Here is a 12,784-nt window from a genome sequence, read left to right on the forward strand (position 1 = left end):
ACGACATAATGGTGCTAACCACCAAACCACCGTGCTGCTCATTTCTAATAAATGTTATATAAATGTAAAAGTTTAACTGAGGAAAAATGTCTGTATTTATATCATATGTTGAAATATAAAATAAGAGTCAATCCTTACCTATTATTATTATCCTAACCCTATTATTAATCTCCTCAACCATCTAAATGTCTTACCCGAGCAATCTGGTCTGCCATTTGAAGTCGTCCATCCAGCTCTCTTCTGATCTGTGCTGCCTGTTCATCTGGATTGTCCAGCTGGGGAAACATATTACACATATTGTGCATGTTGCTCTTTTTAAACAAAAAACTCCCAAGTACACTAATAAGACATAACCTTATGACCACTGACAGGTGAAGTCAATAAAACTGGCATGGCATTGCACGCGAGATATATTGGGCAGTGTGCTCTGTAGCTAGAATGTTTTCAATTTAGAAAATAATCTGTGCAAATTAATTAAATTATCTTGACTAAAGAAAACTGTGCTTGAATATTAGTTAAATGTCAGTGCTGTAGTTCAATGACTGAAAGCTTAGATGGAGAAAATAGGTGAGGGTTAGCGGGACAAGCTTTGGGAGAGGCAGTAGGAAAGTAGGAAACCAAAAGGCAGAGTAGACCCTAGACAGGTTGTAGAGCTAACACAGAGAGACAGGCAACCATTTGCACTCACATTCATACCTATGGGCAATTTAGAATAACCAGATAACTAACCAGCTAAATCCCACTAACAGCATGTGTTTGCACTGGATTATCAGACTCTTCCAGGGCAGTAGGTCTCAAAATAGTAGGAAGGTAGAGTAGGTCAATTCAATTCCATTTTATTCATATAGTGCCAAGTCAAAACAACAGTCGGCTTATGGTGAACCCTACAATAATACAGAGAAATGCCAACAATCACATGACTCCTTTTAAGCAAGCACTTTGGCGACAGAGGGCAGGAAAAAATCCATTTTTTATAGGAAGAAACTTCCATCAGAATCAGGCTCGCTAAAGGGTCATAGATTTTTAAAATTTTAAGTTGTTTTTTTTTTTTATATGCTCAAATATAGGACATATTCATATTTTAAGTACTTCAAAATCTAAATGACAGATTGTGATTAATTTTGACAATAAGAAATAGCACTGAAAATGTAGTTTATGAGATATTCATGTACAAACATTGCATTACATTTGGTGTGAAAAAACAGGCGTGAAAGTTGGTAATAAAGGGGTAATGGTAGAGTAACAAGGGGGAAACAAGTGGGTAATGATGTGGTAATCTCTATGTTATTACTATTCAATTAGCAAAGTAATATCCATGTAATATCACGGTAGCAACAATGTTACGGTTGAGTAATATTATTTATGAACTTTATGTAATAGGATAATAATAGCCCCAAAACTGGGGGTAACAATGTGGACATACAGCTTGGTAATAAAGTGGTAATTGTAGGGTAACAAAAGGAAACTAGAACGTAATAATGTGGTACTTTCTAAGTTATTACCACTCAATTACCTCTGGTAGTTTCTGTGTAATAAGCGGGAAATATAGCTGCAAAATGCAAAACCTGACTGTTTCTATTCAATAGCATTAATAACCTGTTAAAGCAAACTAAAAAAGTGTGTGATTATTATCTAGTAACACATGTGGTAGGTTCTGTATAATAAGCATAAATAAAAACAGTGTGCAAAGAACTGGCTGCCAGTAGGTGGCAGACTGCTGCTGTACTGGAAATCTCTTTATTTTATGTATTAAACGCATCACTTTAGTAATAGTAGTAATACTTTCTCAACTCAGTGTAGAATAATCACTCTTGACACCAGTTGTATGCATGTAAAATGTTATCAGGTGGGCCACAAGGTTTATTGCCTTCTCACAGTGAACCCATTGAAGACTTAAGGGTCTCCAGACATCCTGTTGTAAAGGAGGTGACAGTTGGTGACAGTTTATCTTTCTTAGACTAGGAGAGGGTCAAGGGTGAGCTGGACTGAAGAGATAAGGATCTGCTGTGGAATGTTCTTTGTTTAAGAGTGTCTGTGTCTGTGTGTATAAGATGTACGGGCAGTGGCCACAATTCAGAGATCACCCTAGTGTTTGGCTGGAGTGGGTCTCTCCATATTGCAATATGTTTATTAAGTCATTTCAAACGCTCACTGGGTATGTTGCAGGTTATTGTTAAAATTTCCATAACACTGCCTACTGGGAGTCTGCACTTTCAATTTTATCCCTGGAGAAAGACAAAGAAGTAGAGTGCCAAGTTTCCACTTTAGCCACCGTTTGCCTCCATTTTGGCTTGCCTTGTAGATCCCTGCTTACATAAACCAATGGATTATAACAATACATTTGGAATCAAACCCATGTTATAGCTACTGCTGTCTCTTGTAGTTATTAACTTATACACATACCACAACTTACACCACTAACAGTGTAGCTAACAGTAGGTTAGTAGCTAAAGTTAGCTTACCTAAAATACTTAGAGTACTTCTAAAAACTAAGGTTGCATAAAAGTAAGATTGTCGTGAAATTACCTGACCATTATTATTGTAAATATGGATAGAGAACTTGATGTGGTTAGTTATAGTTTCAAATAAGACATAGATATTTGCCCAAAAATTGAATATTCCAGTTTTCAACTGAGAGGCTTGATCTTTTGATGGTCAGGGGTCAATCAATGATGAAGGTGGATCAGGGTCATGGTGTTGCGCCCCCCACAACCCTGAATTGAACAAGCAGGAGAACATGGATAGCATTGTATTTTTGTGTACTGGACTTTTTTTTTAAAAATTGCACCACTTTTTTTTCCTACCTGAAATATATTTACCATATTATTTGCTGCCATCCATGTCTAAAGTATGATGTGAAAGATGGTGCTCTACACACCTACGTCAATCTAATGTATTCATATGTGTTGTACATTTAAATATAATTATTAACATTTTGAATATGTGTTTCCAGTACATTACAGACTTCCTGATGCTTGTTTTAATCAGCTATCATGATCATAGTATTAAATACCTTCTTATTACAGAAACCACGACAGGTGTTTTCTAGTAGTCATTATTACTTGGTTATTAATATGCTATTATATAAAAACAGTCAGTTTTGCATTTTGCAGCTCTGTTTCCTTCTTATTACGCAGAAAATACCAGAGATATTGCCAGGTAATAAACACACTTCTTTACGTTAGCTTTAATTGGTTATTAATGTATAATTAAGTGGAAACAGGCAGTTTTGTATTTTGCAGCTTTCTTTCCTGCTTATTACACAGATACTACCACAGGTAATTGAGTAGCAATAACTTACCCTACTATTACCACTTTATTACGGTGCTGTATTTCAAAAATATTTACCTCAGTTTTTTAACTTTTATTATCTTATTACATACATTTCAAGGTAATATTACTCAGCTGTAACCACTGTTGCTGCCATGATATTACTTGGATATTGTTATTACATTGGTAATTGAATAGTAATAACATAGAAATTACCACATTATTACTCTCTTGTTTCCCCCTTGTTACTCTACTATTACCTCTTTATTTCTGAGCTGTAATAGAAAGTGGTACTAACACGCAAAATGGAGATGGTCAAGCAGAAGGACTGGATGATCTGAGATAAATAGGAATCAGAATATTTCAATAATCCCTAAGGAAATTATCACCCATAGTAAAAACTTTTACTATATTCTTACTAAAATAGTTATTTAAAATATAGTTGAAGAGTTGAAGTATCATAAGAAGTTTCTTATTTCAACTCATTTACCCTCTGCATATGATTGCATTTATATATTCTAGCTTTCTTGTATAAACAGTGAGTGTGCAAAGATAGGAAAACATCTAACAGCTATAAGCTGGGGTCTTTATTATCAGGCTGGTGCCTAAGTGAATGTGTAAAGAAACTTCATAGAAGAAAACAATTGTGCAGACAAAGATTGTTTGTTTGTATATAATGGTGGTGTAAAGACTGCTTTTGCCGTACCCATTTGCAAAAAATGTTTTTTAATTTTTTTCAAAATCTCAGAAAATCAGTTCCAAAGCTCTAATGCTTATTTTTTCACAACAGTCATCAGTTGCAAAACCTTTTTAGGGGTTGTGTTGTTGTTTCCTCTTAAGTGCACCTGGGCCTTATTCCAGGAAACAGATTTAGCTAAAAACTCTGAAGTTGTTAACACTGAGATGAGAGAAACTTAGAGTTGATGTTAACCGTCTTTATGGATCAGAAACTCAGTCACTAGAGTAACAGACTGACTGTTGGCAGATTTTTTTCAACAAACACCTCTATGCTCTATTCGAGGAAGCATGTGGAAAAAACGTAAAATTAAACTCCGAGTTGATTAAATCTGAGACAACTGATCCGCTGTTCGGGAACAGGAAACTTACTGAAGTAACTTCTGAGTTTCCATTTCATTGCTCTGTGTAACCATTTGTTTTGCAGTGTACATGACAGTAAACTTGAATCTTGAATCTTGAGTTTGTTCACTCAACAAAGTGTGTTTGTGTGTGCACAGAGTAAGAAAGGATTATCATTAGCAGAGCCCTGGTACTATGATTCAACATGGTAACACATAAATAAATAGCAGAGCACCTGCCAGTGCTGACTGAATGCATGTGAGTGTTTGATGGAAACCACTTAAGGACAGGAAAAAAAAGCTTGTATGAACGGGTGAATGAGGAATACAAACCACTTTGCTCATAGTAGAAAAATGATATATAAGAAGCCATTTACAGAAATGTTGTTTGTATTTAATGACTAGATCTCAATCTGTGAAGAAATTTTAAGATTAAATGTAATCAGAACACAGACTGTTACCCCAGTAACTAGTGATGTGTCGGTCGCAAATGAAACAGCTCTTTGAAGTGTTTCTTTTTTTCTTTCTCTCACCCTCTCTCTCTCACTTTTTTTCACTTCACACTGCATGTGAGCATGTGAGTACACTCGCAGCAGCAGTAGCACACAAACAGAGCAGGAGGGAGAAAGAGAAAGAGCCAAAAGAAGCAAAATCTGGAACCATCTCAATTTTATTGACAATGTAAAGGCAGCGTGTAGAGTCTGCAAGAAAAGGATATCAAATAGAGCCGGTTGGGAATGGGAAGATAAAAAAGTCAGTTGAGTGTGATATTAATGAAGGTGCCAGTGTGTCTACTGTAACTGTTGCTGCTGCTTCTGCTGCAGTATCTACAGCATCGTGCAGTATACCACCACAAGCACATAAACCAACCCAGAGCTCTATGAGACAGTTTTAGCGGAAGTCTTTGATCCAAGCAAGACAGAACTCAATTGATGAAGAACTGGCAAAAATCATTGCACTTGATTTCCAAAAAAATTCTGTTGAGGATTCAGGAAGTTTATTCATGCACTGAATCCTATTTTATATTATATTATATATTATATTTATATTTATATTTATAACCCCCAGCTCTCTGGACCGTAATTCCCATCACTACCAGTAACTGTGTCAATGGAAAATTGTACTTAGTAGTCAGTATAATCTTTTATTATCTTTGATATAAGTTTGCATATGGTAGAATACTGCATGTAATCACTTGTGTTTAGAAGTATATAGTTGGTGGCATATTGAAGGAATGTCTCATCCTAGGAAGTCTGTAATATTCCAGGGTGTTCTGGCGTTCACCCCCACATCCTAGGAGCATGGGAAAAGGTCGTACCTTGTTTTATTGTTTTACGGTAGGATTAACGTAGTTATATCTGTTTCCAGTCTAAGTGCTTTTGTTTAGATGAACTGCTGGACTTTGAGTCCAGCAGGTTTAGGGAAGTCATTTATGGGGTCACACTCTGACACACACACACACACACACACACACTCACACACACACACACTGAAGTATGTAAAGTAAGTAAAAAGCTATACTGTTAAAATGACAAATGTCAGTCATTCACTTGAATTCCTGAACGGAAAGGTTTCAGTGGTTAAATATTAGGTTTGATTACCTCAGACTCAGACTGGCACAGTGGAATTTTCTTTCTGCCTGATAAATGTGACAGAGTTAAGATCTGTGCTTGGTTTTTATGACTAGTGGTGTGATAAATTTGTTAAGCACTGTACATTTTAGGTAACAGGGAAGAAAAACTACAAATAAAGACCGGGGCAGTCTCTCATTTGCGAATCTTGGAGCCTCACTCTTGGTGTGTGAGCTCAGGAGGCTGCCCTTGCTAGCAAGAAAATCTGTGTGTTTCTCCTCTCTGATTCTCTGCTGAAGAAGTGTTTTAGAATATATCTCTTAACAAACTGACTCAGAGTTGAAGTTAACTCTCTTTCTGTAACAAAAAACACTGCCAGGCACTTTTCTTTTAGTGGTTGGCAGCTGTTTCTTTTACAGAAACGAAGGCTGTCATCTGTCAGTTACTGCTGACATTCAATCACTGGGAGCTGGGAAGATTAAAGCAGTTTTCTGTCTTTATACATTTTTATCCAATAATGGCAAAAATAATAGATTTTTTTGTTATCATTGTTATTGTTATTATTATAATTAGTGTCTTAGAAATTTTAGAAAAAATATTTAAAAACTGAAATAGTCATAATCTGCTGCAGAAACAGTTTTTATTTAATACAAACTAACCTGAGGCGGATCTGTGTCTGATCTGTTTCTCCACATATGGCCTCAACTTTCTGTCTACCAAATTTTGTCCTGTCTGGTTGAAAAAGATATTGAGGAAACCTCCCTGAGGATGTCATTTACTATGGACTGGAACACGGCTAGGGCATTTGTGAGGCCAAAAGCATCAGTGGGTACTCAAAGTGACCAAGGTGGCTTTAAAAGCCATTTTCTCATTCATCGCCCAGTCTCGGGGTAATGCAGACTGTAAACAATACTGATGATAGTGCAAACTCCAAGAAGTAACCTTATTGTTAGCCCAGTCAATAGTGGGACTATGGGTCTGGAGCAAGGGAAATTTGAGTACCGGGGGGAGTAAGGAGATTAAAAATGTGCAATATAATGTACTCACAGTGGTTCCCAGGTAATAACACAGGACAGATTCCATATGGGTGATGGAAGGTAGTTATTATCATATATGCATCGTGGGTAGAGATGGGAAGGTCAAAACAGACATTTTGACGCTGTGTTGAGCTTCCAAAGTGCAGATGTTTCAGAACACTGAACTGTAGTTTAAACCGAATAAACGTTCTCAATTAAATGGATCAGTATGGCAAAAGCCACTCAGAAACTTTGGAAAACTCTGACAGGAAGAGGTCTGGCAGACCCAAAGCCACAGCTGAATGAGAGAGTTAACAGACAGCTCACAGGACAACAGCTTCAAGCACAGCTTAATAGTGGTCATAGTAAGCAAGTCTCATTTTCAGCTGTGAAGAGAAGATTTTGAGCTGCAGGTTTGACAGGATGAGTGGCAGGAAGAAAGCTATTGGTAAGATGTCAGAATAAGACAAAGGTTTGCCTGGGCCATGAAACACCGCCATTGGACTACTGCAGACTGGAAGAAGGTATTATGGACTAATGAATCAACATCTGAAATCTTTGGTTCATCATGCAGGATCTCTGTACAACATCGAGTAGGATGGTTACACAGTGTGTGGCATCAACTGTCAAGCGTGGAGGAGGAAGTGTGATGGTCCGGGGCTGTTTGCTGGATCCAGGGTTGGTGACTTGTACAGAGTGAGAGGCACCCTGAACCAAAACCACAGCATTCTGGAACATCATGCAGTACCCTCTGGTATGTGCCTAGTTGGTCAGGGGTTCATCCTACAGCAAGATTATGACCCAAAACACAAGTCCAATCTATGCCAGAACTACCTCAGGAAAAAAGAGTGTTCAGCAGTGTCTCCAGACTAAAACCCCATCGAGCTGGTTTGGGATGAACTGGACAGAAGAGTGAAAGCAAAGCAGCCTACAAGGTCCACATTTACGGGAACATCTGCAACAGATATGGGAGAATATTTGATTTCTATTGTAGAAAGAATGCCACGGGTGTGTTCAGCTGTTATATCTGCCAAAGGTGCCTACATCGATGAGTCAAAGGTTTAGAATATATTTTGGTCTAGAAACTGATTCAATGATTTCTTTTTTAACTCCACTTGCTTATCTGTACTATGCTTTCATTTCAGAGTGCAATGACACATAAAACTGTAAAATTTCAATAAAAAACTGGAAAAATTGGAGTGTTATAAAACTTTGTAGTGCATAAAAGTTATATTAATATCTTATTTGAATCATCACTTTCATGTAGACAAGAGAAAGTGAGAAAGACAGAGACTGTGGCAGAGAGAGTGTTACACTATGGCGTAAATTCATTAAAATATCTCAAAACCGCCTCTGCTTTCAAGAAGAAAATTTAAAAAAAAATGAGCATATCTGTTATTAACCTCTGTCTCTCTTCCACAGCATGTCTTTATCCTGTCTTCCTTCTCTCACCCCATCCAATCACAGCAGATGGCCCCGCCCCTCCCTGAGCCTGGTTCTGCTAGAGGTTTCTTCCTGTTAAAAGGGAGTTTTTCCTTCCCACTGTCACCAAAGTGCTGCTCATAGGGGGTCATATGATTGTTGGGTTTTTCTCTGTATCTATGTAGCGCCTTGAGGCGACTTTTGTTGTGATTTGGCGCTATATAAATAAAATTGAATTGAATTGAATTGAAATTGAAGCGTTCAGCTCTGACTCCATCGGTTCTCTAGTTTTTTCTACTTTCAACATAAAAGGTTATTTGCAGGGTCAGGTAACGTCATATTTACTATAATCTGTTACTCACATACTGTGCCACCATAAAGAATATACTTACTGTAAAAAGAAAGGCTAGAAAAACACATTAATTACAAGTTATCTACATGTTAACAATATCCATGACACATGAGTTTTTTTCCTTTTCCTTTTTTTATTCCCACTGATGTATCAGATGCAAATATCTTATAAACAAGAGGATGCCACAGGTTCACTGTAACCGAACATCGACCCGATTTGAGCCTAAACAGTAACATATGGAAGGCAGTCCTGTTTGTTTATTAACCTTCCTCTTGTGTTCGGGTCGGCACCGACCCATTTTACATTTTAAATGCATAAAAGAATGACGTAAATTTGTCTATTGCTTCAAGGCTTTTTGACTTTGTTAGGAACCTCAATTTCCACAAAATAAAACAAAAAAAAAATCTTTTCACTAAATTATGAAATGCTCTAGTTGAAATTATGGCCGAGCAGTATACTGACAAAAAAACCCCATAGAGGCCCACACCAAAAGTATTAAAACCAACATTTTCATGGATAAGGAAGCACAACAAGGTAGCCAAGAGATGAGAAACAAATTGAATGATAGCTCATTGTTTTTAGCCATTTAGGTTGTAGACAGCAAGACGACGCCTGTGTGTGTGGCTTGCAGTCAGCTGTTACCTGTTTTGATTCTACTAGCTCTGTTTATATCTGTTTTCCTCAACAATGTCTCTACTCTTTTTGTGTATGATTTCCAGTCACTATTAAATATCCGAGACACTGTTTATGAGTAGTATCACATGGCCCCAGGAGGTGAGGATTACTGAGTCCCACCTGTGGTAGAAACGGTACCACTGTTTCCCCGCCGTCATCCATCTAGCATTCCCCTCAGGAAGAAATGCTACAGAAGGCGAGGGAAACGGGGTGGATTACTAGTAAAACTCAAAAACTGCGTTGCTACTTACACGCAGTCTAAAATATGAGTAACTGTATTCCGTTACAGTTACCGTTTAAAAAGGTGGTATTTAGAATACAGTTACTTTGTTGAATTAAATGGATTACACGGCGGTACTTCCCTGTTTCATATCGTGGCGGGTCAGGACTGTTTGGGTTTTGTTTGACAGCTACGTTCTGTTGTTCCAGGCGGCAGCGTTACGGTTGCCATGGTTACAGGGTGACGCTCTCTCTGCGTGTTTCCTGGGTGAGAGAGGCCTTTTTGTTGTTGTTGTGCTAAGCTAACAGGCAGAATGCTACAGGTATAGCTCTAAAGAATGTAGCATCATGGGCAGTGTAGTCCGTGCTGCAGGGAGAATGGACTGCCATACCCGTTATGTGTCTGTGAGCGAGGGAGGGAGAAAAAGGAAAAGTACGAGCTGTCATCGAGCAGAAACGGGAGCTGGAAGCATGTAAATATAATAATAACCACTGCAGCCAAGAAGAGAGCCTGACGAGCCCAGTTGTAAGTAAGCTATTAAGACTCGATTGTACACCGTGTTCGTGTTTTCCTCCAAAAACAATAAGTTCTGTTGGAGCAGTCTTTCAACGCCTCTCTCTGTCTCTGCTAGCAAAGTTGACCCAGACAACAAAGTAAAGCTAGTTTTCGGCTACGAGCCGACACAGAACCCACCGTATTAGCCAGAGGTCCCTTTACTACGGTTCGGAGCCGCGGACCTTCAGTAACAGTAATAAATCACAGCAATAGTACATTCATGTAGTTGTAAACAGCATGATAATATATTAAGTAATCCAAAGTATTCAGAATACATTACTCTCATTGAGTAACTTAAAGGAATACGTTACAGAATACATTTTGGGGCATGTAATCTGTAATCTGTAATGGAATACATTTTAAAAGTAACCTTCCCAACACTGCTTACACAGAAATATTCCCGTTGACCAATCCCCGTGCTCTTCTACAGAACTTTGCCTCGGACAGCAAGTTGTTCATTTCCTGGCATTGCCTGGAATTGGTACCTCTTTGGATTGTACCTGTGACTTCACTTCAAGATATCCAGTGTCCATGGTATCCTTCCCCACGTCTTCACAGGGGTGGAGTGGATTACCAAAATCTTCACCTTGTACGCTGTTCATCCCAGCTGTTCAACACTATGTTAGCTAAACTGGCCCTGGTTAACGCTAGGTCGTTGGCTAACAAAACTTTCACCCTGAACGACTTTTTCACCACTTGTAATTTGGACTTTCTCCTGGTGACTGAAACGTGGCTCGACTGGGGTGAGTTGAGCCCGTTTTCTAAACTGGTTCCCTCAGACTGCTACTACCTCAATTCACCCCGAATTACGGGCTGGGGCAGAGGATTAGCCACTGTTTATAAAAACTGCTTCAACTGTCATCAGTTAACAGCTGATGCCTATGGCAGCTTTGAACTGCAATTATTTGAAATTCGTTTGTCTACTCCGGGGTTGTGTGTGCTGGTTATCAACCTCCAAAATATAATAAGGACTTCATCAAGATTTTCCTGAATTTTTGACAAGACTTGTTGCCAAGTTATGACAGTGTTTTAATTGTAGGGAATTTTAACATTCACATTTGCTGCAAATGACTTTTTAAATCTGATAGACTCTTTTAATCTTGATCAGTCAGTCAATGGCCCCACACATGAACATGGTCATACTTTGGATTTGGTACTATCTTGTCACTTCTTGACATTGAAATCTGTGACATTCATTTTTCTGACCACATGAATGTACTATTTGAGTTTCCTCTCTTAAGTCAGTCCATCAAATCAGATGTGCCTAAATACAGATCTCTTATGATTAACTCAAATACTGCAGATCGCTTTGCTTATTTGTATAAAAATTTAAATCATGCATTACCTGCAATAGGCCCAGCCATTTCACTACTGACAGCCTACCCTCTCTGTTTAACTCAACTTGTTTGGAAGTTCAATTCAATTCAATTCAATTCAATTCAATTCAATTTTATTTATATAGCGCCAAATCACAACAAATGTCGCCTCAAGGCGCTTCATAGATACAGAGAAAAGCCCAACAATCATATGACCCCCTATGAGCAAGCACTTTGGCGACAGTGGGAAGGAAAAACTCCCTTTTAACAGGAAGAAACCTCCGGCAGAACCAGGCTCAGGGAGGGGCGGCCATCTGCTGCGACCGGTTGGGGTGAGAGAAGGAAGACAGGATAAAGACATGCTGTGGAAGAGAGACAGAGATTAATAACAGATACGATTCAATACAGAGAGGTCTGTTAATACATAGTGAGTGAGAAAGGTGACTGGAAAGGAAAAACTCAATGCATCATGGGAATCCCCCGGCAGCCTACATCTATTGCAGCATAACTAAGGGAGGATTCAGGGTCACCTGGTCCAGCCCTAACTATATGCTTTAGCAAAAAGGAAGGTTTTAAGCCTAATCTTAAAAGTAGAGATAGTGTCTGTCTCCTGAATCCAAACTGGAAGCTGGTTCCACAGAAGAGGGGCCTGAAAACTGAAGGCTCTCCCTCCCATTCTACTTTTAAATACTCTAGGAACAACAAGTAGGCCTGCAGAGCGGGAGCGAAGTGCTCTAATAGGGTGATATGGTACTACAAGGTCATTAAGATAAGATGGGGCCTGATTATTTAAGACCTTGTATGTGAGGAGCAGGATTTTGAATTCAATTCTGGATTTAACAGGAAGCCAATGAAGGGAAGCCAAAACAGGAGAAATATGCTCTCTCCTTCTAGTCCCTGTCAGTACTCTTGCTGCAGCATTTTGGATTAACTGAAGGCTTTTCAGTGAGTTTTTTGGACATCCTGATAATAATGAATTGCAGTAGTCCAGCCTGGAAGTAATAAATGCATGAACTAGTTTTTCAGCGTCACTCTGAGACAGGATATTTCTAATTTTAGAGATGTTGCGCAAATGGAAGAACGCAGTCTTACATATTTGTTTAATATGTGCGTTGAAGGACATATCCTGGTCAAAAATGACTCCAAGGTTCCTCACAGTGTTACTGGAGGCCAAGGTAATGCCATCCAGAGTAAGAATCTGGTTAGATACCATATTTCTAAGCTTTTCAGCGCCGAGTACAATGACCTCAGTTTTATCTGAGTTAAGAAGCAGAAAGTTAGTGGCCATCCAAGTCTTTATGTCTTTAAGAC

At 38.6% G+C, this 12,784-nt stretch overlaps 1 protein-coding gene across 3 annotated transcripts in view; it reads right to left on the reverse strand.

The window, feature by feature from the left end:
• Positions 1-12,784, reverse strand: part of LOC146519291 (calcium-dependent secretion activator 1-like) — a 238,584-nt gene that overhangs the window by 182,028 nt on the left and 43,772 nt on the right. For all 3 annotated transcript variants that reach the window (XM_085159095.1, XM_085159096.1, XM_085159094.1), the window contains exon 4: positions 195-275. In XM_085159095.1, the coding sequence (XP_085015221.1) occupies positions 195-275 (81 nt within the window). The remainder of the gene's footprint in view (positions 1-194; positions 276-12,784) is intronic.

This window comes from Neolamprologus multifasciatus, chromosome 5 (assembly GCF_963576455.1).
Source record: "Neolamprologus multifasciatus chromosome 5, fNeoMul1.2, whole genome shotgun sequence".
NCBI classification, from domain to species: Eukaryota; Metazoa; Chordata; class Actinopteri; order Cichliformes; family Cichlidae; genus Neolamprologus; species Neolamprologus multifasciatus.